Below are 14,848 nucleotides of genomic sequence, written 5' to 3' on the forward strand. Positions count from 1 at the left end.
CTGGGTCGGAGCAGTGTTGCGGAACGAACGTGTTATTTACATAAATAGCACGAGAATTCTGGATCAATTTGAAAAATCTCTATCCCATCCACACACTACTCCCTTCCCCTGCCGAGTGAGTCACGCCTACCCCGAAAGGGAAATGGCTTAAGGGTGTAATAATAATAATAATCTTATGTTTTACGATTAAAAGAAAATCTACTTGTCCCATTCAAAAATAATTAATAATAAATTTATAGATTTTTTCAGGCGAACAACTTTTGTCTCGTAATTTAAGTTTATAACTTGTGTCGTTTTTTCAGACAAATTTAATATTTTTATTTAGAATGTTATTTTTTATGACTTAAGAAAAACCTAACTGTCCTATCAGAAATTATAGCTCTTTCTGGATGCACAAGTTTTGTCTCATTTTTCTTGTAGCTTATATCGAAAAGTGATTCATTCTTAATTTGTAGTTCTTTCCAGGGCGCGCAATTTTAGCTCTAGTATTTTTTTCGTGTCTTGCATATTTTGACCAAAAAATTGAATTGTTGAATTTTTCATTATTTTTGGTACGATCAAATTTGGAGTGTTCAACTTCTCGACCAAAAGCGTTTTTTGGCTTAAAATGTTCATTTTAGTTTATTTTTTTGGAGTTTGAAAATGCTATAACTCTTGTCATTTTTTATTTTTTGAAAAAAGTCATTTAGATAAATTGTTAAATTTTTTGAATTCTATGAATAACTGTACAGAGAATTTTATAATTTAAAGAAAGTGGTCTAAAAGTATTCAAAATGTGCCCTTTTTTATTTTCATCCAAAATGGCTGGCTAACGAACTTGACCTTTAGTTTAGGACACTGAACGAGTGTACCAAAGGGCAATCTAATAGATTAATTTTTTCAATAGTCATTGTGTCGCAGACAGGCATACAGACATACAGACATACAGACAGACACATTCGTAAAAACCTGTTTTTCACATTCAGGGGGTCTCAAAACGTGGACATTTTACAAAAACTGAGGGGGTCAAATTTTACACAAATCTAATACCTTCTCTGATGAGAATCTAAAAAAGGGATTTAAAAATGATCTACGCTTCCCATTAACAACCGAAATGGGCGAAGTGGCAGAAAGAGGGTTCATAAAAGAATGTAGCTAGCAATTGCGCGTGCGAAACTTGACTTGCTGACAAGTTACGATGATAACGAATCAGACCAGGCAAACTCTGAAAACTCTAAGAAAATCATAAATACCTCCTTTGTGTCACGAGATCCAGGTACCATATTTTAATAGGAGAATTACCGGAATGATAAATTATTCTCCACCATTTCGCAGGTGCAATGTGCACGTAACCTTTCATCGAGATTCTTACTTAAGTTTCATACTTATTGAAGTTCACCAAGTTGAAATATATAAAGAAATATAATTAAATCGAAAAAAAATCATCATGATGGGCGAAAATAAGTATGGCGAAAACCGATCGGACTAGAGTAATCCAGTTCGAAATAATCCTTCAAATATAGACGCGTCATCGGTCACGGAAATGTATAGCTCGCACCTTGATTTATGTTTTCAAACAAGCGTACGAGTCTTCCGACAAAAAGCATCCTCTAATACAGATAATGTTGCAATCTGGTTGGCGCATTCAATTGCAGATACGCTGGCAATTCAATAAGCAGGTAGTCACATGCTCCTTAAAAGTGCAGTCCGGTTATAGGAAGCCCTTTGAGTTGTATGTAGTCGAGGTTTATCGTCTTTGGATTATTCACAACGAAAGGGTAAACTATATGTATGACCGTCTGCACTCTAATCTGAGGAGCGCCGTAGTAGCCCTTTAAGCGAAACATGCGCACGAGATTTCTAAAGCTACGATGGCACCAATTCACGATGCGGCGCTCAAATCATTTATAAGCAGTTTACCAGATGATATCTCGATTGCAGTCGATGCCAAAGACCCAAAAATTTTGAGAGTGTTTTTAAGAATGTTAAGCATGTAGAAGAGCGCAAAGAACCGCAGGAATCTTCACGATATACTTCATATCGAGCCAAGCATTAACTAATGGAACCGACACTGGGACACGCAAAGTAATATTTCCTACCAGACCCACAATCAGAACATCATCCAGCCTTAGAAGTACTAGGAGGAGAGATTCACCGCCGGTCTCGGGTATTTAACGCAATTCCTTTCCAGGAAACCCATCTTACCACGTGTATCCAACAAATCAGCGTAAATATCCAGCCCCGCATGTGCAGGCTTACTTACGGCGAACGTGCCTTACTCGCATAGGTCGCCGCCTCCCCCCCCCCAAGTGTCCGGGCATTCCAACCAACGATATTAGAAAAATAAGTGCGCAGCAGATACTTTAAATGAAGTTTCATGGTATACCCAGGGTTATAGTACATCCTCATCGGGCTGATATTCCTCGCGTCCTCTGTCACGATGGTACTGCCCACGAAGGGATTTATACTCTAGCGAAATCCACAGAACCAACGCACCGATGGGTTGCAAGGAGCCGGAGCGTCAATTAAAAACTAGATTCCTGGGACAATTGAAAAATACAAAGCGAGCCGAATCAACAATAAAGCTCCAGTTGTAAAACTGGATGTAATATGTCCCGCTATAAAAGTGCGCGCCTTCTTATTGACACGGGTGCCGATTTAGTATTATAAAAACGTCTGCTCTTGCACTTGATATGCCAATAGGTGACGAGAATATCTTATTCATAACGGGTGTTCCTCTAATCAGAATTGATACCATGGGTACTACAGTACCAGAGAAATTGATCGAGAAAGTGTTTTTATCCGTAGTGCGAATGCAATTCCAGATCTCAGTAGAGGGAATTCTCGGACGCGCGTATCTTAGACCAGAAAAGTCAAAAGTGTCATTTTTGTATAACGCGTTAATAATTCATTCGCGGCCCTTGAATCAAATCCTCTTTATTGACCCGGAGTCAATAAGTGCAAGGATTCAGTTGGAACCAGAATTAAAGCCCGTTCCCCGAATTCAGTCTGGGCCAGAACTAGGGAACGTGTAGCATTGCTAGTTTGTATTGAACATGCTGAATACCGCCTGTTGGCGATTAATTCCACCCAATGTGAGGTGAAAATGCATATTTCTTCACAAAATATGATTCCATTTAAATCTGTAACATTTCAAGCGAACAAGATACTTCTAACATCCCAACTGTGGTATTAAATGCCAAAGAAGGGGTCGAAACGATCTTAAGAAAAATCAGAACGGATCATGTCAATGTAGAGGAACTGAGATTAGTTAAAAAATGGGTAGCCAGTGGACATGACCGATGTTTACTGACAAGAGATAAACTGCCACTTACTAATATGGTGGAACATCATATTCTGTCAGTTGCCGCTGAGCCTATTGTATATAAACAGTATCGGCATCCGCAGAAAATCGAAAAACACGCAGAAGAATTGGTAAGCAAAATGATTAACGATGACCTTACCGTTAAATCGATAACACCGTATAACTCGCCCTTGCTCATCATTGCAATGAAACCGCATATACATGGGAACAAGATATGGTGAACAGTGATCGATTTCTATGCTTTGAATGAAAAGACAGATAAAGACTACTGCTTTATTGACAATGTAAGGGCACTTTCAATGTAAGAGGATGTCGATGGGGTTAAAAAGGCCCCAGCCACATGATAGATCGAGTACTGTCCGCTCTGCAGGGCACGGAATTACTGGTTTATCTTGACATTTTAGTCTTTTCTCAAAACCTAAGGAAAAACAATAAAACAATGGCCAGATTGTTCGCGAGGTTGCGTGATGCAAACTCCATGCTGCGGCATCCCTTTCACAGGACCCCAATTTTTTCTATGTTTTGCCAAAAATTACAAGTTACTTTTGGTTTATCTCTAGTTAAGATCGTGATGGCCAGACCTGAAATTGGTCAGCCTGTTGAATTAAAGTAGCTGTAAATACCTGAGATTGAAAAAAATGGTCTTAACGACAATAGATTGCGAGTTGGAACCTGCCGAAGATTACCTATTTTGTTTGGTTTGTGTTCCATATTATGAATGGCACTTGCCTTCTCCAGTTTAGTAAAACATGAGGAAATCTGTACATTTCCCCAAGTTTAAAAAAATTTTCACAAATTTTATAATTTTCATGGGTTCCCTTTCATTACTGTAATTTCCTGATACTTACATTATGATTATGTCTCTGAATAACTTCTATGAATAATGTCGGTCGGTCTTGCATATTTTTAGTGAATATTTGAAGCAAATATCCATTCTCATCATAATCAATTAAGATATTCAATTTCTGAAACATAGAAATACATGTATTATAACACATGAATGGTTTTTGTACGTTTTTCATGGTTATGGATTGGTCTTAAAGTATCGCTTTGCGAGTGGTGTTTCATTGTGTCTATATTTATACAGAGAGGTTCTTCCTTGAAAAAAAAGGAAAAAATCACACTTTTTAAATTTTTCAAACTTGTGTATCAGTCTTACAAAAAATGTGTTAATCCGTTAATTACGTGAATTCCAAGAATTCCTCAAATTCAATTAATTCCTTGAATTCTATGAATTCTTAATAGAATTTAGCTTTCTTAATAGAATGGCTCGAGCTTTTCCACCGACTGCCTTTAATTACATAAATTCTTTAATTCCTTGAATTCCATTAATTCCTTGAACTATATCAATTCATTGAACTCTATTGTCCCTTTGAACTTAACCCTCTACCGCTTCGCGTATTATCTTACTTCATGAAACTGCGTTTTACTATGTTTTTTTTTAATTATTGGGAGTTTTATTATGAAAATATATTTTTGAATTTGTCACCCATTAGGTTTTTAGTAATTTTCAATTAGTCTTAGTATTCTATATTATGAATTTTTTCTATCGTTTCAGCGAGTTTGAAATTGTGTTTTTGGTAATAATTATTTAGTCTTAGTGTTATTATTTTTTTTTAGAAGAAGGATGTTTACAAATTTTATGGATCGCGTTCGAAACACGTGGAGACTGCTGGTCCACAAGACGGTGCTGTTAGTGATGACGATGTGTTTTTGGACACAGATTACAATATTCCCCTGGCGCAAATAATACGCAGAGAACCGAGGCTTTACGAGTCTAGTGAAAAGTAGTAGGAACCCGATGTCGACGACGATGTTGTTGCTGAATTCGACAGTATCCTGGACAACGAAGAAGAAGTTGTTTTGCCAAGAAATTTACGCCGTACTGCAGCTTAAACTCCAACTACTGACGCAAAACAAGAGCAAACTCACCCTGGTCATCAGTAGTCTAAGAAAAAGGACCCTATCCGGTGGACCAACACCAATCTTTTGTGGTCTACGGAAGACACGGAATTCACAGGGGTGACTGATCCACCGGCTGATATTGCTGAATTGGATACTTCATTTCAAATTTTCAATTACATTTTTGAAAGAGAGATATTTCAGAAAATAACGGAAGAAACAAATCTCTACGCAATGCAACAGCGTCCTGAAAGGATGTGGTAGGTAACCAGAGAAGAAATCGAGCAGTTTTTGGGTACCATCCTCTTTATGTCCTTGACGCAAAATCCATCCATACGTGATTACTGGTCCAGTGTTCGTCCGGTGCCCAAAGTGTTCGAAGTTATGCCCGTGAATAGATGGAAAAATATTATACGAAATCTTCAGTTCAACGACAACGAATCCTTTGTTTCAGCAGGCCAGGTCGGCCACGACAAACTTTACAAGTTCAAACACATCAGCCAGGTCATGAGAGGGTTGCCCAAAGAAAAGGACTTGTGTGTTGATGAACAAGTCGTCCCGTTCGAAGGAAGGTCTTGTTTGAAAGCAGTATAACTCAAAGAAATCACACAAGTGGGGATATAAAGTCTTAGTCCAGAGCGGGGTATCGGGTATTTCCTACGACTTCGAGATATTCACTGGTGCATCAGACAACAAGATACTCCATTACGAACCCGATCTTGGGGTCAGCAGCAACGTCGTGATGAGAATGTCTTGGTCGGTTCCACGTGGCGAAAACTACGTTCTGTGTTTTGATAACTGGTTCACCAGTCCAGGTCTCCAAGTCTACCTGAAAAAAGAAGCGATCATTTCAATCGGTACGGTGCGCTAAAACAGAGATTTCAGGCCTGCACACTAAAAACAGAGAAGGATCTGAAAAAGAAGGACGCGGAGCTCACTGTGAAAGATTTGGCATCGTAGATGGCGTTAAGATGTCGGCAACATCGATTTGACGGTTGTGAATACGTGGCTACTGTGGCGCAGAAACTATCCCTCTAAGTACATGCCTCTCGCCGATTTCGAGGGCGAGGTCGTCGAGTGCCTGACAAAGGCTGGAAAGTATTTGCAAAAGAGAAGAGGTCGGGCGAGCCAGGGTGTAGAAAATAAATTCCAGGAGAAGAAGAAACGGGGAGCGGTCATCCTGATTCCATCAATGGATGTGAAACTTTTCCCGCCAGTTTCACGTAGAATAATAGTTTTGCCTTTTTTTACAGCCAAAGTTATTTTCATGTGAAACATATCTAGTTATGGAACAAAAGCCAGTGCCAAAGTGCAATTTTACTTATATAAGTATATATTTATATGATAGTATATTTATATATGTTATGTTAAAATATATATTGACGTATTTCATTAAGCTTTGACCACTGAACGCTACTATTTCCAAAGAAACGTATAGGTACAGTGTATTTTTGTAAAAGGGTGCAAAATTTTATTTTTGTATGTGTGCCATATGTATCCTAAAATATATTAATACAATATTTAAACATGTTTTCTTTTTAAAAATCAAATATAGTATTCAGAATAATTATCAAGAGTTTTGGGAATGCAAAAATGTCTTATAGAACACGAAAAAAACGCTGTAGAAAATACTTTTTTTTATAGATTTTGATATCACCAGTGCTCAATGTATCACATATGATACAAACCCTATTTTTGGCCGTATCTCACCCCAGGGGTGAGTTTTTGAAAATGTAAACAGACAGACATTGTGCTATAGCCTTCCTAAAAACACCCGAACTTTTTCGTTGGAAAAAAGTCATGCGGTACTGGGTTAATGAAATTCTTGAATTCTGTGAATTCTTTGAATTCTATTAATTCCTTAAATTTCATAAATTCCTTAAGATTCACAAATTCCTTGAAGCCCATGAGTTCTTTAGGTTTCAAGGAATTTATCAAATATAACGTGTTATTAGAATGCTAGGAATTCAAAGCATTTATCTAATTGTAAGGAATTCATGGAATTCAAAAAATTCATGGATATAACGAATTCATGGAATTCCTTGAAACCACGAATCTTCAAGAAATTCATGGAATTCATAGAATTCCTTTAATTCTTTTAATTCCATGAATGCATGAGGATAGCGTTCAACGTGAGAAGTAACTTTATTAATGTGTTGTTGTTTGAAATGATGCAAGTTTACTGAGGTGTACTTGTTCCCACCTCGGGCGAGCGCGTACGATCCGAGAGCAAAAAGAGGCGTGCGGATGGCCGAAAGGGCGTAGCGGACGGTAAGGCCGTCGATGGATGCTTCCATGAATATGCGAATTCAACATCCCGCCGACCGCGTTCTTTGAATAAAATCAAAATAAGGCCGCTCACCGTAAGTAGCCAGTTGGTAATCGGTTTGTCTATGGTGCCAACGTGGGTGCTGAAAGGTCGATCTTCCTGTTTTTTGGTCGGCGGAACATAGGTCTTGGTCCTGTTGTTCAAGGATTTAGTTGTTCTGTTCCTGGGCCTTCATCGGTAGTTTCACAAGCTTTGTAGGCTGTCGAATGTAGGAACTATCTGCTGTGCACACCGTGGCAACACGGATGAGACTGTTAAGCCCGCTGTGAATGGCAGCGTTTGACCGAGTGGCCAAGTTATACGGAAAAAATACAAACTTACGGGGAATACGACCTTAATTGGAAATAACTAAAGCAAATAAACAGTGTTGATAAGAAGGCAGCTGATACCACTTATTTAAAGAGCTCAGAAAGGTCGAGGTCGCATCTCAACTCTGATACAATTACCTACTAATAGAAGGAAAGTCTTATGACATCGAGAAGGTTCAAAGCTTCCTTCTATTAACAAACACGGCATAAAAAAGGTAGAAGCAACGACAATATCAATGAATCAAACAGGGACCATATTGAGAATTATCCAAGGAAAGAAGGATGGAAATGGAGAGAAACCGAAAAGAAAATATTTTTAAAAAACTAGGAACAGATGACAAAAAAGTGGTCCAATTTGTATCCATGAAGTAGAGGGAAACAACCAGCGCAGTGAGTCATTTACACGGAGAAAGATCGACGTACAGCTCATATTGCCTTAATCTACTATTTTGGAATGTAAGTGGCCTGAGGAATGTATTTGGCTTAGACCTAAACCAGCAAGAATTTCTACTTGGACATTATATAATTGGGATCACTGAAACTTGGTTAAAAACAATAATAAAGAAGAATATAAATTTCCTTGATGGCTGTGAAAATTTCCAGAGGCCGGCGGAAATGGATCAAAGAATCGGAAGAGCGAGAAGGGGTATTATTGTTTTTATTAGAAAAGAAATTAAGTTATTCGAAATAATTAAACTGTCCACCGTACACACTGTGGCAATATGGACGAGACTGTTCCGAGCGATGTGAATAGCAGTGATTAACCGAGTAGCTAGGTTCGTTGGGCTTCATGAGAGGAGGGTCAATGAGAATGACCATGTCGCTATTCGCAAGGTTTGAGAGGGGCCTGATCCACTTGGTTCTCTGTTGGAGTTTGTTTAAATACTCACGGTTCCAGCTTGCCCCGAAGTGTTCATAGAGCGCTTTGACCAATGCGTCGTTGAACAGTCCGTCGTGTGATCTAGGGGTGTATCTGCTATGAAAAGCTACGGCATAGAGATGAACGGTCTGTCGATGAGGAAGTCAGTGCGCGTTTCTGCCTCTGTATTGTCTGAATTCACGATTAGCGGCGTGAGGGATCTACATTTTATGACCCTCTAGATTCTCTCGCCTCCCCAAGTCTGCCAAAGTGGGGCGCCGAGAGAAAGTTATAGTGCCAGTTGATACCCTGCTGAGCAAGGCTTTTATTGACGAAGCCTCAGTCCATCACCACGTCACCTGGTATGTGACGAAGTCGCGTGCTCGTCCAGACCAACTTTGTGCTGTTGTCGCTCCACACCTCTTCGGCTCTCCACGTCAGCCTGAAAAACGGTCAAGTGCTTCAAAGAAGCTCTGCGTCGTGAGGTCTCCTAAGAGCTCTAGCTGCACTGTTTTGGTTGACAGGAAAACGAAAAAAGGAAACCGCCCTTAGTCGTCGACTCTATGCAGCCTTAGTAATGGTGTAGGTGCAGACTGTGCAGTCCCGGACGTTTTGCCTGGCTCGAGCTTTTCCACCGACTATCGAGGCGCGGCGGATGGTCTCGGTAGATTGGCTGATCCTGCTAGAATTTTGCGAATTTGGGTCCTAAATATAGCTTCCTGCTTGTTTTGGCGCAGAATATATACTCTCGGTACAGTTCGTCGGCTCCTGCAAGAGAATGGCCTCGGGCTGTGGTCAGATCAATGCCTTGGATGTCGGTGCTTCAGGTAGTGATATCGGCTGGGTTTTCATCGGTTGAAATGTAGTGCCAATTAGCCTCGGGCGACAGTTCGCGAATATGCACAAGATGGCTATTCACCAAGTTGTTTCTTTTCAGAGTATTGGAGCGAAGTCAATCGAGCAATAAATCTAAGTCGGTCACTATATGGAAGTCGACGAGGGGGGTGTCGAAGCTTGCAGCTGCGTATCGGAGGATTTTGGCCGCCAAAAGGGCGTCTCTCATCTGAAATCGGGGGATCGTCATCCGGATAGCGGCCCTTTGCAAAGGGACAAGGCTTCTGATGGAAGACATATTGGTCTCTGCCCTCTGTAGGCGGGTTATAGCGTTTCCTTCTTCGTGGTCGCTTGTTCTGGGGTACAGTGCTGCAGCTCTTGCTTGACGGCTCACGTCGGCAAAGGTATGCAGCTCGATACTTCGCGACTTATGCTTTCGAATTCAGCGTGGGATGACTGAAGCGAGCCACCCGACCGGGTCAAAGATTTGAGCCAGCTGGGCAAAGATCTTCCTTTTGATGAGTTGATGGTCGCTTTGTGCAAGCAGAGGGGGGAACCAGAAGCAGTCATGTATTGGATCCCAGGCTGTCAGCAGCTCGTTGGTTGGTCCGTCGCACAGTGCGGCCAATTAGAAAATTGGGGTTCAAAATGATCCAGAATTCTGTTTTTTTCTTATTCAAGTTTAAAAATGCCAAAAAAAGCATAATTTTCCATATCTGAGCTGCTTGTTCTGTAGCATTCATTAATTTTACCTCAAAAAGGTAAAAAACTGATAGATTGATAATCGATTAACAAATCCTACTTAATTAGAAAAAGTTCGTGCAATCTGTTCAATCGGTATAAACAAATTTATGAACAAATTTATTGTTCCGGTTCTCATATTTTTCTAGTTACTCAACGTTCAGTTACTACGCTTTTTTTGGACTTTCATTATTTATGATTTGAATTTAAAGTACCGAAGCAAGTTCTTTGGGATTTTCTGATTACAAGTGGCGACAAAGATAGAAGAAAACTGATAAGCTATATCATAGCCAATTACGATATCAAAGACGAATGTCTGAAACCAATCAAAGATAAGTTATTCTGTTTTATGTCCACATTTTAACAAAAGTGGAAAAAGCTTTTTATAACATAGCAACATTTACGATCAGGAATGCGGAATTTCTTCTTTTAGATTTCTCTGTTCAATTCTTTGAAGTTTTTCGCGGGGGAATTCCTGAGTATTTTGCGATCTTCTGGAAAAACTGAAATCGCTTGTGACATGAGTAAGCACCTTTCAAATGATGATGATGAACACGGTGAATTGTCTGACGGACTAGCATATTCAGAAGTAGGAGGAATTACACGCTACACTGATTATGAGGCATTAGCATTGATTAAGGACGCAAAATAGAGTGAAAACAGTATGAAGTTATTCGTATGCAAGCAAAAGCTAAAAATGCTGGTATTTCTCCAACCTTACAGGAGCCTAGCTGATGCCAAAATAAGTGCTACCCCCAGAAGATCATATTATCATAACGGAAGAGGGCTGAATATTAACACGCAAGCCTTGCCGGTACCGCTAACATTGGAGATGATAGACAGGGAGACTGGTAGATGTTTGGCGATTTGGAAAAATCGACATCCTAGGTCATCAAGACTTTGTAGAATCATGCGATGCTGCCGCGTAGAGGAAACGAAGGAGACTAACATCTTTGAGGTAAAGCGGAGTCAAGGAGAAATCAATGAACTCAAACCAACAAAAATTAATTTCGGTCGAAGTCGGAATCGTTGTAAAGTCACGCATAAAATGATAGAGTCCATGGTTGACGGAAAGGTTTGCCAAGCGCTTCCTGAAACACCATTATAATCGTCATGTTATATATGCTCCGCAAAGCACTTCATGATGAATAATTTGGAAAAAATCAAACTGCTCTCGGTGAAGGTCAGAAACTCCTCTTTTGGTCCCTCTGCACTACATGCTTGGATACGATTCATGGAATGTATACTTTACATTGCGTATCCCATAGAATTCTTCAAATGGGATGCGAAGTTAGCCGATGAAAAACAGAAAATGAGCGATGCGAAGAAGAGAATTCAAAAAGAATTTTGGGAGAAAATGAGCCTGATCGTGGGTGTTCCACAACATGGGACTGGAATATCTAACAATGGAAATACTACTCGACGGTTCTTTGAAGATCCTGAATAGACTTCAAGTATTACCGGGGTAGATAAATTATTAATCTAAAATTCGGCGTTATCTTGAAAGCTATGGCATCATGAAAGAGAATTGACATTATCAAATTTGGAGAATATTGACAAGAATGTGCAACGCTGCTGAATACCAGAATGTTTCGTCCAAAAATGGTTAAGCTTCATGATTTCGTTCATCCTGGTTGCTTATAATAGTCAGAAAAGATGTTGAATCTAGACGTTTTACGATTCGGTTACTTATTTCAAGGTAACATTAACTATTGAACCCAAGAAACAGATTTCTTCTATACGCAAGAATTATTTGAGGAATTTATTTATTATAATTGTTTATAACATTGAGAAATGTTCTTTGATGTCAATATATTTCTTAGGAGTTTCATTTTTTATGATATAATCAACATTTCAGCAAGAATGAGATTTTTGCTATTTGAAAGAGTCTATTAAATGCATTTTTTGATCAGAATTGTTAATAAAAATAAAAAATATTGTCAAATGTCAATTTCCTCTATCAGAATATTAATTTGTGGATAAAATGAACAATTATGCAAAAAAATGTATTTTGCCTATCAAAGAGTGACCGTTTAAAGTATTTGCTAACCAGAATTGTTTACAACAATGGTAAATATTCTGATCTTCCATTTGTGTCATGGAATTCTCATTTTTGAAGACAAAATTAATGATTGCGCAGAAAAAATGAATTTTATATACAGAGGCGCTTATTTATTAAATTTGTTTATGAAATTTGTTTATGACAATAAAAAAATGATACTTTCGTGTTTGATTTCAACGAAACATGAATTTAACTCGATTTCGCGAGCAAAAACGTGATGAAAAGATCTTCCCGGCTTCAATGTACAGCAACAATAGATTTTTATCCCAAATTTATTTATAACAATTGAAAAGATTGCACTAACTTCATCTATGTTATTAGGATTTGTTAATTGATTGCAAATCTATCAGTTTTTCATCTTTTTGAGGTAAAATAAATTAATTCTACAGAACAGGCAGCTCAAATATGAATAATTATGGTTTTTTGGCATTTAGCAACTTGAATAACGAACAAATCGACCCCTTTTAGCAAAGTCGCCCTCGGTAGACCTCTTCAGAATTTAATTAGCTTTTATTTAAAAAAAAAGATAAAATCGGATAAAAATTGTAGGCTCTGGGTCATTTTCAACCCCAATTTTCTAATTCGCCGCACTGTGCATCGGGCGTAATGAGTTGCTAGGATGTGGGGGCTCAGCCTCTATAGGATCCACAGGTGGTGGACATCCTAGCTCCTTTAAGGTAAATTTCTATTAAATTTCCTGACATAAAAACTAAAAGTTTTCAATTGAACAATAGAAAAATTGGAGAAATTCAACTAATGCCGAAAAACATGCATATTCAAAATGTCTGGCGTTATTTACTCATAATTAGCAAGTAATGCTATTGTAATTTTAATTTTTCAAAAGAGGGTCATTTCCAATGTAATTTTTTACATGGAATCCGAATCCTGGGTTAGATTTGGCCCATCACGTCAGGATTTTAAGAAAAAATCCCCAAACAATTATTGTCTTCTGTACATAACCACAAAAGTAGTCAAAAACGCAATTTTTTGGTACATAACCTCAAATATCTTAAAATCCTGACTTGATTGGCCAATTCTGACCCCGGATTCAGATTCTACGTAAAAATAACTTCGGAAAAACCCTCCACTTTCCAACAACAAAACCATATTGGTCTTACAAAGTTGCAGAAGCCATAGTTTTTCAGAAGCGACAATTTTTTGATTTAAGAGGGTGTTTATCATGGTGATGATTGGAATTTGCATGCACTAAAGCCGCCGTCAAAATTACGCGACTCTCCTTTTGAGAGTCGTGTCTTTTTAAAAAAAATCGCAAAAAAGTCTAGCCCTGACGTATGTTCGGCAAACATTTTGTTCCTCTTAAAAACAGATCTATCTTATTATTATTTTGTTACATTATTGATTTTTAACTTTTTTCAACCTGTGATTCTATACTTAATTTTATTTTATATTGTTGATTTTTTATGCCATGCGATTATTTTTATTTTGCTACTGATTTGATATGCGAAATGTGATTTTTTTTTAAATGTTAAAAAAAAGGGGGAAATTTTTTAATCGTGTCCACGGAAAAGTGTCGAGTGCTCGCGCCATAATTGATTTTAATGGACGAGTGGAATTTTCCGGCGGCTGGCATTTTTCTAAACGTGAGTAGAATAAAGTGAATGAATATCAGGTACAAAGGCTCGGAACACAAAAGGAGCGGTCGGAGAAATTCGGTACTGCGCGCTAGGACTCAGCTCGCAGAAGTTCACTTCGAACGGGCCGCTATATGGTTCACTGGTGCGGCAAGCATATAGCCGGCCTTTACACGCAAAACTGACAGGCGGCAAGTGAAAACGTTTTTGACCTGTACAGGCGCGAATCCAGAGGAGTGTCCTGGAGGCAGCAGAAAATGGTATAGGCATGCTGTGTTTATACATAGAAACACAAACACGCACACGCACACGCACGCACACACACACACACTCACATATATATATATGTACCATTTTATGGTAAGTCAGAAAATTCTGGGGAGGGGGGATGGCCGCTTCGCCACCATTGTGGGTTCGCGCCTGGACCGGTATATCAAACTTACGAGTATTTAAGATATAACAAAAAGTGGGACATTTAATTTCCTTTTGTTTGGCTAAGGAAAAGTGACTGATTTAAGCAGAAATTGATTTTTCTTTTTATTTGATTCAATTGATTTGATTTCATTAAATAGATTAAATTGAAATGAGGATTGTTTCCATAAGTATTTTTTTACATACTCATTTAATTTGTTGTTCATTTTATCCATTTAGGGTGTTTTTTTGTTAGATTATTTTATTTCTTAAATAATGAACAAAGAAATAAAATAACTAATATTTAGTGTATTTATTGAACAATTATTTGATTTTTTCTCTCTTTCTTTACTTTAAATTTTTTTATTTTCTAAAAGAAATTTCAGTTTAAACATGGCTGAGCAGAGTATTACCAGGTGTATACATATGAAACCGGTATTTTTTCAAGAAAAAAACACATTTATTTCAAGAGAATGATAACAAATATTTTATTCAAAGTATGCGCC

At 38.3% G+C, this 14,848-nt stretch overlaps 1 protein-coding gene across 3 annotated transcripts in view; it reads right to left on the bottom strand.

Moving 5' to 3' along the window:
- Nucleotides 1-14,848, bottom strand: part of LOC117182113 (4-hydroxyphenylpyruvate dioxygenase) — a 549,071-nt gene that overhangs the window by 22,320 nt on the left and 511,903 nt on the right. For all 3 annotated transcript variants that reach the window (XM_033375146.1, XM_033375154.1, XM_033375145.1), the window contains one exon: nt 4,153-4,269. In XM_033375146.1, the coding sequence (XP_033231037.1) occupies nt 4,153-4,269 (117 nt within the window). The remainder of the gene's footprint in view (nt 1-4,152; nt 4,270-14,848) is intronic.

The sequence above is a fragment of the Belonocnema kinseyi genome, chromosome 10 (assembly GCF_010883055.1).
Source record: "Belonocnema kinseyi isolate 2016_QV_RU_SX_M_011 chromosome 10, B_treatae_v1, whole genome shotgun sequence".
NCBI classification, from domain to species: Eukaryota; Metazoa; Arthropoda; class Insecta; order Hymenoptera; family Cynipidae; genus Belonocnema; species Belonocnema kinseyi.